The 14,118-nt window shown below is 44.8% G+C and overlaps 1 protein-coding gene across 1 annotated transcript in view; it reads right to left on the bottom strand.

Moving 5' to 3' along the window:
- DDX31 (DEAD-box helicase 31) overlaps window positions 1-14,118 on the bottom strand; it is a 79,274-nt gene that overhangs the window by 26,157 nt on the left and 38,999 nt on the right. The window contains 3 exon segments of the mRNA XM_010372826.2: window positions 7,133-7,214; window positions 12,046-12,185; window positions 13,841-13,891. Of these exon segments, the coding sequence (XP_010371128.1) occupies window positions 7,133-7,214; window positions 12,046-12,185; window positions 13,841-13,891 (273 nt within the window).

Here is a 14,118-nt window from a genome sequence, read left to right as displayed (position 1 = left end):
GTCCAATTCAGACATTTAAAACATCACTGAACATGAGCTGTTTTCAAATGGGTCTTGGATCTCCTAGGGATCTTCACCTTTCCCTTATACACACCAGTGGAACACTGACAGTTTCTCTTCATGAGCACTCCACAGTGACCTGCCTAAAATTCTGCCTTAAAAAGTTACCCCTATGCTTGAATTTCAGAGCAGGCTTCCTCAGTGCCTAGAGCGGTTCAGACTTCTAGTGTTTCAGATTTATTCCTCCAGCCCATGGCCACTGTGCTGAGTTCCCAGGAATCTATTAAGGAGTGAGAGGGCTGTTCCAGGACACGACATTCAAAAACTGCCTGGATCTCTGCAGCAAATTGTCCCTGTGTAAGAGGTAGCATCTGTGTGCATGCAAAGAGCCTACAGATGGAAAATGATAATAAAATAGATGATTATTTTCTTTTCATCCTTTAGCAGTACCAGAGAAAAAAATTTCCTTTTTAAATATCCCCTCTAAAAACCAGTGGCTTTTGTCTCCAATAGCTTAAAACAAATATGAGTGCTTTCTACTGAACGTGAAATCAAGAGAACACAGATTCTTCCACCCAATGAGGCCAACCTGCCAAGTGACACTGATCACTTGAGTGGTGCTGGTGCCTCTACTTCCACCGGCCACCCCAGTGTGAGCCCCTGGGGAAAATCCAGAGTGAGACCAGGTCGTGCTGCTTAACCTTGTAGAGGACGGTGTATGAGCGTTTGCATCTGGCCTCACCAAGAATCCCCGAGCCTCCCTTTCACCTTTAAGGCTGACAGAGGAAGAACAAAGGGGAGGAAAGAAAAAGCCTCATTCTCCGGATCAACGTTCATCTCTATATTAAGAGACTTAACAACGTGAAAATGTTTTTAGTTGAGTCAAATCATTCCTGCTACCTGTTTGGTTGATGACAGTCTCGCTGATGTCACAGTACAATACAAGGTCCCCCTAAGGGTTCTATCCGCTAAAATGTCAGGAGAAGAGTCGCTTAGGAGCCGTGTTACCAAAGTGGACATTTGCTATTGTCATTAACAAGGATTTTTTTTTTTTAAACCCTCTTAACTGATGTGAAATGCAAACTTTTTTTTGCTGCCCTCCTTTCGTTAAGCCACCTCAGCAGCACAACTGTCACCTTCCCTGTGTGCTTTTTTTTTTTTAATATGAATGTGAAATTAGCGAGGATGCCCTTTCCCCTGGCGGACAGAATCCTCTGTTATTAAAAAGTAAAGCACTTTAATAATGAAAACTTTTTCCTCTTTTTCTTGTGTTTTAACTGTTTAAAATTAATGAGAAGGGCAGAATGGTTGTCAAAGCGATATTGAAAGCCGGGCAGCCAGGACCGAATAAGCACAAAAATCCCTCTAGAGTGTTAAATAAACAGAGCTCCAGCCCTCTCCGAATCCCTCTGTTGGTTATTGTATACATTCTGTAACAGCTCTCAGAATAGATCTGAGAGCCAGGGAGGCAGAGAGGTTTCAGAATTCCAATAAAGGCCTCAAATTAAAGACAGCCTGGTGCGAATTCCAGGAGAAAATTAAAGAGACCTCAAGCTTAAGTGACAGGTGACTTGCTTCTGTGTCACAACTGTCAGGGGATTTAGTGATAATATGGCAATATATTACAAAGGGTTTTTCTTATTCCCCCCTTTAGGTTTCAAAATGAGGCATCTTTTCTTCCCAACCAAAAAAAAAAAAAAAATTACATATATATAACGTGAGGGTGTATACAAGTGAAATACGTAGGGAAAAAAAAACATGATAGAACTAGGTTCACAGGTTTCAAATGATAAGGTCAGTTTTAGTAAAATATAAGAATACGTTAATGGCAGAAAAAAACAATATACAATTCTTAGGAAAAAATAGCTCACTCCTCCCTAACCCCCGCTTCCAGAAATACCTTATTTTAAAATTGCCCCTCTTGAGAATGAATGAGGTATTTTTCAGTTGTCTTCTGGGGAGGACAATCTAAATTTAAACTGAAGACAGAGTGGGGCAGAGTTATGCAGCACCACCTCAGCCCCAGACAGGGAAAATGCTCCTATAATGAGAGCGGGTCAAACCCCTCAGGGCACACGAATATCTGGCAGGACTGGCTCTCCCACCCTCAAAGCCACAGAGTCAGTCCTGGTTAATGAAGCTAACTTGCAACTAGAGGACCATGGGTAGTTCAGAAAACACATTTCCAACCATCCATCCGCGCAGGCAACGCACCTTTGTCTCTAATATCCTACTGATCTTGGAAAACACAGGCCATCAGAAAGGATGGGCAGGGGGCTCTGAACTTATTTTAAGATCTCGCAGCACCAGCAACGGTTCCTTTGTTAGGATAAGTTTACAGGTATATTTCACAGGACAAAAACGCTTGTAGGAAAAATATGGTTGGGTGTGTGTATACTTTGATGATGAAGATTTCACACCTATCAAGAAGCAACAGATGGGAGTCTAAGATAAATAGGCTGGACTATTTTTAGTATAAAAAGTAGTAGCAAAGGTAGGAGGTTTTTGTGAAAGCCTGCACCTTGATATTGCCAACTTCCAAGGTATTTTTAAGCTAAATGGAAGGGTTTTGTTTTAATCACTTTATTGCCAAGCTGAGTTTTACCCCCATGGTCCCTAGAACCTTCTGAGTGCTTCCCAGTAAAGTTGAAAGATCAAATTTATTCTCTTTGTAGGTAGGTGAACATTCACACACCCAGACATAGCTATATATATTTTATATACCTAAATATGAAATATACATTTTACAGATGCTTCACTCGCTTTCTTTCTGTTCACAGAAGCCCAAAAATGTATGTGCCAAAGGGACATTTACCATGGGCTTCAATCGCGCTGGGTGAAGGAGAGGGGCCCTGTAATGAGGTGTCTGGCTATCTGAATGAAAGGCCTAGCAACTGAACCCACATTTACATGCCTGGCATTAGTTCACATGCTAGAAAGCTGCTCAAATTGAGGACAGCAATTAAGACACACGGTATTTCTTATGCACAACAGAATTAAAAGTTGTATCCAGCATCTAGTTTATTCTTTTTACTACTGACATGAATCACACGTAAAATTCTCTCTCGGGTTATGTATATCTATGCGATAATTAGTAACACAATTTAGTTCAGTTTTTCTTTTTCCTCTGAATTCAAGTTAAACTTGGCTCAGCAAGCCAGGTCTTTACCAACATGACACCTAGAACGTAGGATGGTTAATTCAGCTTTCTAAGTTAATCAGTTATATCATGAAAGCCCAACCTTGCTCAGCTTTCCTAAAAATTAAAATTAAAAAAATCATCAAACCTTAAAAATATCCAAGCATTCACTACTATCTATCAAGGAAGGAGCTGGGGCTGAGATCATGAGACAGAGTTTCTAGACCTAAGAATCTATGAGGTCTGGAACTCTACAGGGCACTTTACGCCTTGTTTTATTTAAACCTCACAGCAATCGTGTGTTTTACAGATGGGAAAACTGAGGCTGGGAGAAGATAATCTGCCTGAGATTGCAGAGCTACCAGCTGGGAAGCAAGAATTCAAACTCAAACTCCTATCTGTCTGACTCTGGGACCTGGTTCTTACTCATGAAGTTAGAACCGCTCCTCAAGTCTCAGGAAGTCTTTGAGGTTGGCCTCAAGCCAGGGGAAAGGCTTAAGGAGAAGAATTTATGCTGCAAGGCCAGAGAAGGGCAGATGTTACCAAAGAAATGACTGTAGCTTGTTGCTGAAAGAGTGGAGGGAGGTGCAGCTGCTCCGCTCCTTCTTTGGGGATGCGTATTTCAGGAGAGGCTTCCTGCCCTTCTACAGCTTCCCTGCGTTGTGCAGACAGGCAATGATCAACTCTCTGGAGAGAAATGATCTGCACTCAGGGATAAAGACTGACACCAGCGCCAGGCCCAGAAAGAGTATACCTGAGACTACGTTTGATCAAACTTACAATCTCATTTTGTAATCGTACTACTTGCTCTTATTTCTGGAGAGCTGGCAGATGCTAATGTTTCACTTATTATGATACAGCAAAAAAGGGCACTGGGATTCATGTCCCTGAGTCTGGGCTTTAATTCCACATCTGCTACTAACTTGTATGACTACAAATAATCATGACAGTTACAGTAATAATAAAAAATGCCCTTTGGGCCCGGTGTGGTGGCTCACGCTTGTAATCCCTGCACTTTGGGAGGCCAAGATGGGCAGATCACCTGAGGTCAGGAGTTTGAGGCCAGCCTGGCCAACATTGTGAAACCCAATCTCTACTAAAAATACAAAAGTTAGCCAGGCGTGGTGGTGTGTGCCTGTAATCCAGCTACTTGGGAGGCTGAGGCAGGAGAATCGCTTGAATCCAGGAGGCAGAGGTTGCAATAAGCTGAGATCACGCCACTGCACCCCAGCCTGGGCAGCACAGTGAGACTCCATCTCCAAAAAAAAAAAGCCCTTTGGTCCTATGCTTTATACTTGGGATTCCAGGACTATTTCCCACACAATCCTCTGATGTCCTTAGAAGAACACTATTTTATCTCAACTTTACATGTGAAGAAACTGAGGCTTAGAAAGGTCTAGTCCTGGCCGGGTGCAGTGGCTCACGCCTGTAATCCCAGAACTCTGGGAGACCGAGGTGGGTGGATCACAAGGTCAAGAGATTGAGACCATCTGGCCAACACAGTGAAATCTCATCTTTACTAAAAATATAAGAATTAGGTGGGTGTGGTGGCATGTGCCTGTATTCCCAGCTACTCAGGAGGCTAAGGCAGGAGAATCGCTTGAACCCGGGAGGCGGAGGTTGCAGTGAGCCAAGATCGTGCCACTGTACTCCAGCCTGGGGGACAGAGCAAGACTCCGTCTCAAAAAAAAAGGTCCAGTCTTTGCCCAAAGTCACACGCTGGTGACAGATGAGGAACGTGACCCTAAGGCCGTGCTCTTAGCCACTCTGCTACACTGCCTCCACGATCAGCTCCCCATCTGCTCCCTGCTGATCCCACAGAGCTGCTGTGGAACCATAATTAAGTATCTGGGGAAACATTAAAAAAGAAACCAAAAGGCCGGGGGTGGTGACTTGCACCTGTAATCCCAGTACTTTGGGAGGCCGAGGCGGGCGAATCACGAGGTCAGGAGTTCGAGACCGGCCTGACCAACATGGTGAAACCCTATCTCTACTAAAAATACAAAAAAATGGCCGGGCGCAGTGGCTCAAGCCTGTAATCCCAGCACTTTGGGAGGCCAAGGCGGGCGGATCACGAGGTCAGGAGATCGAGACCATCCTGGCTAACACGGTGAAACCCCGTCTCTACTAAAAATACAAAAAATTAGCCCCGGGCGTGGTGGTGGGCGACTGTAGTCCTAGCTACTCGGAGGCCGAGGTGGGAGAATGGCATGAACCCGGGAGGCGGAGCTTGTAGTGAGCCAAGATCGCGCCACTGCACTCCAGCCTGGGCAACACAGGGAGACTCCATCTCAAAAAAAAAAAAAAAAAAAAAAATATGAGGTGGGTGTGGTGGCGCGTGCCTGTATTCCCAGCTACTTGGGAGGCTGAGACAGAAGAATCGCTTGAACCAGGGAGGTGGAGGTTGCAGTGAGGTGAGATTGCGCCACTGCACTCCAGCATGGGCGACAGAGCGAGACTCCACCTCAAAAAAAAAAAAAAAAAAAAAGAAACCCAAAAAACCCCTTAACTAGAATTTATGATAGTTCGAAAAGAACAGAAGTGTGCCAAGACCAATGAAGATCTGTATGGCCACAGGTCAACACCCCTAACAACAAACTATTAATAAAGGGTGGTCCAGAGGCTTATGAGTCTTCTATGAAATACTGACTTGCTTCAAGTAACCTGATGACCAATGGAGGCTTTAATAGCTTTTATTGTTCACAGGGATCTTTGCTGTGGTACTAACTGTTGATCAACTGTCACCTCTAAAAATGACTAACATTTCCTCATTCAAAAAATGATTCAGTTCAATTATCTTGGTTTAGTTAATACTAATAAATATATGTATACAGTTAAATATATGTGCTTTGAAGTTAAGACTTCAAATCCCAGAATGACTAAAGCATATTGGTGTGCCCCTGTGAAAATTCCTTCACCTCTCTAAGTCTCAGTTTCCTCATCTGTAAATTGGGGCCATCACTACCTTCTCAGATTGCTAGATTAAATGGGACCATGTATGTAAAGAGTGTAGCACGGTGCTAGGTTGTGCTAGGTTGGGAATACACACTTTGCTAATAGAGGCTATGGCTATTTCCTCTCCTGGTATTACATACATTTCCTTAGATGCTCTCTAAAACAAGGGAACTTAAGTCAGGGTCAGTGAAACAGGGTCCCTCCCTGCTCAGGGAGAATAATGATCCAAATACAGGCACATGCTAAAGCATGATAGAAACTCTTAAGCTTGATCTATCTGGCCCTGATTTTCTGGTCCATCCTCAGGCACACAAAAACAAACGTAAAATATTCAAGTGATTAATATCTCACACACAAAATTACATATAGCAACACTGCACCCACACACGGGAATACTGAGTAAGGGTGTGGGGTTGGGTGAGGGAATAATGGTTTAGTCAGGTGCAGCCTTAAGAGAAGGAGCAGGAAAGGGTGTCCAGGGCTGTCTGCACCTGCTCAGAATCTCCATATGGAACTGCATGGATAATAAAAATTTTTCTTCTTAATGATCTCAACTTTACTCTTCCTCTGTGGATAGCACACACACATTAAAAAATGGATGAACTAAGTGTGTCTGAAAGGAGACACAGAGATACCTACTTCTTCCACGCTGTCTGGGATAGGCAGGTCTAAGCAGCCGTCCTTGCTGAGAATCTGGACAGGGACCACTGGGGCTGAGCGTGTGGAGCTGCCTCCAGACTCATTCTGGCCTGGACCTCCTTTCTGGGGAGCCTGCTGCTGTCTGGCAGGCTTCCAGAATGGACCGTAGCCCACTCACTAGATGAGAGTGGCAAACGCATCCAGAAGCAAAGACGAGAAAAAACAAAACAAAACAAAAACAACAAAAAAAAAACAAGATTTGGCCTAATCTAACGTCCACGGTTCTTAAAATAAATGTTTTGCTTGACAGAGGAAGTAACCTATACGCAAAGCGTCTACTACCCCAAACCAAGTGAGTCATGTCTGTTGGCAGCAAGCACAATAAATAACAAAACTCACCTGGGCTCCCCATCGTTTCCCTTTAAAACAATCATCTCTCGTCAGAACACACAAAATATCTTCCATCTTAATCTCAGAAACGCTGTAAAAGGAAGGGCATAGCAAGGTAAACCTTTTGCTCTTTCAGAAACATCCAAGACCTTGATGCACAAAACTGGCCTATTCTTGAGCTAATTAGACATGAAGTAGAAGTGACACCTTCCCAGGAAAGGAAATATTTTCCTAAACCCTTAGGAATGGAGAAGGGGACCTCTATGATATTAAAGGGACAGGATGATATTCCTGACAATTTCTTTCCTCCCTGATGAATTTAAAAGAGGCTACATTTAGAATTTCCTTAATAGAGATTGTGTCATTCTTTCTTTCTTTTTTTTTTTTTTTTTTTGAGATGGAGTCTCGCTCTGTTGCCCGGCCTGGAGTCTGTGGCCGGATCTCAGCTCACTGCAAGCTCTGCCTCCCGGGTTTATGCCATTCTCCTGCCTCAGCCTCCCGAGTAGCTGGGACTACAGGCGCCCGCCACCTCACCCGGCTAGTTTTTTGTATTTTTTAGTAGAGACGGGGTTTCGCCATGTTAACCAGGATGGTCTCGATCTCCTGACCTCGTGATCCGCCCGTCTCGGCCTCCCAAAGTGCTGGGATTACAGGCTTGAGCCACAGCGCCCGGCCCATTATTTCTTAATAAATTTTGAATAACAAACAAGTGTGCCCACTCAACTGATCAACTCCCTTGCCTTCAGCAGCTGATGATGAAATAGAAAGCATTTTGATCTCTTTAGTTTATACTGAAGAGGGAAAAAAAAAAAAAAAAAAAGGAAAGAGAAGGGTGGCCAACATCCTCCACTGTGGGGTAAACACCCCTGTGAGGGTAACGAGGGCACAAAGCCCTGTCCACAGCAGCACTGCCCTTTCTTCTTCTACCCTGAAGGAGCTTCACTACCCTTGTCTCTTAATTACTGAGGGGTGAAGACCAAAGGATCTCTGATAAACCCAGAGCCATGTGCCAAGCACTGAGACAAGAACTCGGGTTTCACTCAGGAACAGAAACCACCAGGAGCCAGAACAAAACAGTCAGACCTGCCTAGCGGTGGAGTCTGGAAAGCCTCCGCTTCATCCAATTGACTGCAAGGCCACAGCATTCGAATGTAGGGAGCAGAGAGAGACTTGTGTGTCAGAGATGAAGGAGGAAACGTGAGCTGCTGATAAGATACTTCCCAGGGAGAAAGAGAAACAGAAAGAGAAGGAGGAGTTCTAGGGGGGAAACAGATCATAAAAAGACAAATGATTTTGTTGTATGTTCTTTTTTTTTTTGAAAATGTAACAGCAAATTAAAACATGAATGGCAACCTCTTAGGTGGGAGAAGACAATTCTCCCCCTTTCACCCAAAGGTTACTCTGACAAGGCTATGAATGAAAATGTCACGTCTCTGACAGCGATTTACCTGAAATGTGTCATCTCCCTGCACACCCCCAGTCCTCACCCCTCAGCATCCTCTCTCTGCTGCCAACTCACAGCCCTATGGGTGAGTGAAGCCTTTTTACAGCAGCAAGAGTCAACCAGAGGAGGCAGAGCATGCTCTGAAAGGGCAGGAGTCGGAGGGAGAGTGCCCTGACTTCATGGGAAATCTACTTTTCATAGGAGACAGGAATGCATGGCTATTGAACTCCCCTCTCATTTGTGCCTGGAACCCTGAAGAAAGGTGAAAACATAGCCCAGTCCCATCTTTTTCTTGGTCTATCTGATTTGCTTCTATTCATCACTTTTTTCTTGAGAAAAAAAGAGGAAAAACACAAAAGTAAAAGAAACGCAACAACTTGGAGTCAAATCTTGAAGCAGAAAGAAAAAAGAATCATGCCACTTGCAGTCAGGAATATAAAAAGCTAAATAGCCACAGAAAGGCAGTGTTCTCAAATGCATGTGCTGATATTCCAGCCGGAGTGCGGCTCATATGCTGCGTGTCCACATGGCGATGTCGGGGGATCACACACCCCAAGCACACGGGAGCTGAGAGGGAACTGGAGTGATTTACAGTTTCAAAGGGACTTCTTCCTCTTCCTAAGAAATTGCTGCTTCTGAGGAACAAAGCAAATCTACTATGATTATTTATGGGTCCATCAACAGATCTGAATCACCCCACCTTAGTATGAAACGAGATGGATAAATAAATAAATTCAGGGAACTGTCTTATGCCTGATCTAAGAAACACACGTTTTGATGAAGCATTTACATTTTAATAAACCAATGATGATTTTCATTAGAAACACATTTAAAGGGGAGGCAGAAAAAAGTTAAGAAGTTGACAAATACAGAGAAGTCAAAAGAATGCAGAAGCAAAGTTCTGAGCATCTAGACAGAGGTGGCAATGGCCCAGGAACCTGTCTCTTGCCCTGTGTGCTCCATTCAACTGCCAGGGCGAGCACCGCAGCGCTCGGTCTAGGAAGGCGGGTGGCCATTTGTCGTGCTGGCCCTTGCTGCCGAGAGCCTCGGCCTGCCTTCTCCAATCTGCCCTGTGATGCCTCAGCCCTCCCAGCGCCCCTCTGCCTGGCTCTCATGTTCTCAGGCACGAAACATGCACATGCTTCCTCCTCCTCAAAAAATATTTAGGGGTGGACCTTTTGGGTTCTAAAAATGTTCAAGTCTGCTTCTTCCCACTGCACACTTTGCAACTGGTTAATAGGGTTTTTTTTTTCATTAAGTCAAAGAAATAGTTCATGTATAGATATAGCCAATGTAGAGCCTTTCCTCAAACAGAAATTGGGAAGAGCAATGCATGATTGCAACGTAATAACCCAGATTCTGATGTCTGTTTAAGTTTATTATAGCACGCCCACGAGGCAGGCAGCAGTCCAGGCCCAGGCCCCTCACAGGTGAGTTTTCAGGGCAGACACCAGTGAAGTGAGGCTCACGCAAGGACCCTCCCTCCTCACGCAAATGCTCTTCCACCACCCTGCAGAGTCCCTCCCCAAAAGACCTACACTTCCTCCTTTCGGAAGAGGTGGCGTTATCACTGAGTTGTCTTCCTTCTAACGTGGGATTAAAAAGGGAGTCATGTAAATGCGGTCACACTATTTTTTCCAGACAAGATCATCACAGCAGATGATGGTATTTGTTATGTCTTTAAAATATACCTGACTCCCTAATACTTCGTGCCTCTGCTAATCACTGTTTTCCCTTCTCAATTTTAGCTTTATATGTGAGCCCTTCATAGCAATCTACTTGAACGTGTTATTAGAGACAAATAAAGAGAACAGAGAGAGGCACGTCTGCTGTTAACTCTAGCATTAGACAATTATCATTGGACTCTGTAAGTGCTGTCACTCATTTTTCTTAGGAAGAGGTCATGTGAAAGTGAACGAGCGTGGGGGAACATCCAGAGAGCTGCAGCCAGCAAGGAACGGGAGAATGGAATTTGCAGCTCTAGAATGGAAGGAAGAGGAAAAGAAGTGTGGAGCGACTGACAGGCTGTTACGGTGTGGTGACTACATTTTCTATTGTGGGGCCACAACACAAAATTCTGAAGATGCTTTCTGCAGGTACACAAATTCCTATGACAGAGAAACGCAGCCACCAGCAGCATTGTGACGGGCTCCCAGCCTGTGAGAACAGGGTCAGGGAGGAAAAGGAAACCAGCTGCGCCAGCGGGCTTGCATTTCACCTTCCCCAGGGTTCCTGGTACACTCGCCTGGTGGGTGTCAGCCTCGATGCTGAAAGGGCCGCAAAGAGAGGCCAGCCAGCCTCCAGCTGAGGGAGCTCAGAACTCAGCCGGAGAAGCGGTGCTGGGTGAAAAGTGACTGATCTGTATGAGATTTCTTTCACCAACAAGATATAATATGCACATCTTCCTTAACAAATAAAAACTACTCTTTCATCAACTGACAGACTGTGTTAAGATAAGGAATACATTGAAGAAAGGAAAACCCAAACTATATTTTGGCCCCCCTGACATTACAACCAGGAGTAGTTTCCTTCCTCCCTCAATACTGGAGGACACACGACACATTTTCTGAATGAGCCTCAGTCCATAAGTGTTCACACTAACAACCTTGAAAGAGTTTTGAAAAGCCTTACTAGCATGAGAGGTGGAGTTCTGCTGGTGGGAGATGGGGCAGGTATGGTGGGGACAGCCACACACAGCTCCTGCAACTGAGTGGGCCGCACCCCTAACAGGCCTCCAGGCTGCCTGCTAGGATGTTTCCATTCCAATGAAGAATGCAGTGCTTTGTTCTAGCAGTGTACTTTAGGGGAGAAAACGGTGTTGCAGTTTTATTTGATGTTTTACATAAAACACAGGGCTGGGCAAGGAAAAGGAAATAAGACTATCTCATTTACAGCAGAGCTGAGCTGTGTGCTCATGGCACGCCAGGTCTGGAATCCAGGGCTTTACTAAAGCAGGGGTATGAGGTGCTGAACTGTGACACACAGGATGGCGGCTGAACGTCCTGGCTGTGAGTGTAGTATGGATTTCAACAGCCTCAAAATCATTTCCCCTGGGTTTATCTTCCTGGGGGAAGGAAATTGTGTGGTAAGTAAAAAGCATTATTTCTTTAAAAGACAAATCAACTTTGAAGATACAAATTTTAATTGCAAGAAATAAAAGTTGTGAACAAAAGGCCTTTCAGAAGCTGGGAAGACGGTGCATACTTATCTTTATAGCAGGAGAAACAAAACACAGCTCTCTAAAAGAAAACCAAGTACAACAGATCATCCTATGACTTAGTCTGGCAATGCAATGAAAACTGTCATGTGCTGAGGATATTAAGGGTTTTAGTTTTTGCCACTGGCTATTCTGGGACTCATTTAGGGATCACAAGGGTTAATGGCTCTTCATCAGCTTACAAGGCCCATCCACTGTAAAAGGCGACCGAAAGTTAATTAGGTGAGATCAGCCGAAACCCCATTCAGGTTTCTGACTCACTTGATTTTGTGAGAAGCCAACGAGTTGACATATTCTGCCTCCGAAGGAGCCAAAATGAGCAAGCTGCTCCCATGGCAGCCAATCCGGGCGGTTCTTCCAATCCGGTGGATGTATTCTGCAGGTGAAGATGGAGCGTTGTACTAAAAAGGGTAACAAAAATGAAGGCATTCATAGATCAAGGGACTGCCATTAATTGGAAGTGCAATACCCCTCACCTGCCTCCAGGTATCCCAAGAATTAAATCCTGGTGCTATGGTTACCCTAACACAATCATAAGGAGAAGTCACTCAACCCTGAAACTCCTGGCTTCATTGGAGATAACAAGGCTCTGACACGCAAATGTGAACCGTGGCCACGTTTCCGATAAACGAGACGTCTTCTCATCCCAGTATCTCCTTTTTAATTTTACTTCTCCACAGGTCTCTTCATTTTCTGATTTGCATCTTTTCACTGTGGTGACTGGATGAGGTGAAAATGTAGGCAGGTGGGGGTACATTTCTCCAGGATGATCACATGACCTTGGCCTACTTCCTTGGAAGACAAGGCCATAGGGTGAGGTGTCCAGAGGAGACTGGAGGGCATAAGGACGAAGGGGCTCCCTGCTCTGTGGGCAGAGTCTACCTCTGCTGCCAGGCCACCAGGAGCAGGCCCCAGGAGCTGGTCCCCACCAGCCTGCAGCAGCCCCATTCAGTCCTTTAGAATGAAGGCCATTCTACAGAATGTGAGCAGGTGAGGGGCAGGTTCCCTGCAGGTAGGACATGCTTCTGCTTGCATGGAGAGCACTGCCAACTCAGAGAAAAGAGCAGACTCTAGCACTCATTATGATGGATAATGCACAGTATTTTATGTTTTCTTTGGCAATAACTTTGTCATCATTAAAGCTAATTGACCATCCACTCATTCTTCCTTTTTTTTCCAACTTTGATGCTACACAAATGAAAAAGATGAGGGCCAAGATGAATATAATGTATGGGAGGCTAAGCACATGAAATGAATCAATATTCACAATATAAGCTCTAAATGATCAATTCTGTATGTCTGGCCTCCCGTACATTAAAATCGTCATTGCCTTATCCATCATTGCCTTATCTTCAGTTCACTCTGTGGCCAGCAGGAAAGAAGACACAATGCCTCCAGTTCTAAAGTGATCATCTGCAGGGAGCAGATCTGACATCCTGGCCAGTGACAGGCATGCAATCCCACTAAAATGTGAATAAACCATGACTCACGTCAACAGGGCACGTGTCCCCCAGCCCCCACACAGAAGGGCTTAAAAATACCATTCTGTAGACTAACGAAAAGAAAAAACAAAACTAAAACCACCAGACTCTAGTGCTAGCACCTGTACCCTCTGGCAAAGCATCTAAGGCTAGAGGTATGTGTAAGATGCTGTCAGGAACTTAATTGCTCCCTGCAGGTCAATGTACGTGGACACGGCTCTCAGGACAGCTGAGCCATTTCCTTCCGGACACAATGAGGCCTCCCAGGGGCCGAGGTAATTCCTGTTGTTTTCAGATTGTTGAAATTTTGGTTTGCGACATGAATTAGTCTAGAAGCAGGAGAGCCTGCCACCTCCCTCTCATGAACGCACATTCTGGCTGTTTTGCTGCAGTGGTGAGGTGGGCTGGGTTAAGGAAAGACGTCAGGGGAATTGTACAGATAAGGCTGGTTTGCTGCCTGGTTACCAGGGCAACACCCAAGAGGATAATAATAATTATTCTACTTAAAGCCAATGCATCTACTCATGATCATATATTCCTGCCTCAAGCTTACACCTTAACTACTAAAAAATTACCTGAACAATCCACGTGACTTGAGGGAGATCTAAGCCCCGAGCTGCAACATCCTTTAAAAAGAAAAGAATATGGTTTAACACTGAGTTTCTGAATCTTTCTGGGGTCCTGGATATGTCTGATAATTTAACACAAACTCTGAGAGTTCACCCGCCCACAGTGCACACACATTTGGGCATACACGTGTATGCCCAGTACACACACACACACACACACACACACACACAGAGTCCTGCATACAACTTCAGGGGACTCGGGGACCCACTGCAGTCCTCTTGTG

This window comes from Rhinopithecus roxellana, chromosome 16 (genome assembly GCF_007565055.1).
Source record: "Rhinopithecus roxellana isolate Shanxi Qingling chromosome 16, ASM756505v1, whole genome shotgun sequence".
NCBI lineage: Eukaryota > Metazoa > Chordata > Mammalia > Primates > Cercopithecidae > Rhinopithecus > Rhinopithecus roxellana.
The sequence above is the reverse complement of the archived record's forward strand: the minus strand, read 5'-3'. Positions and strand labels throughout refer to the sequence as shown.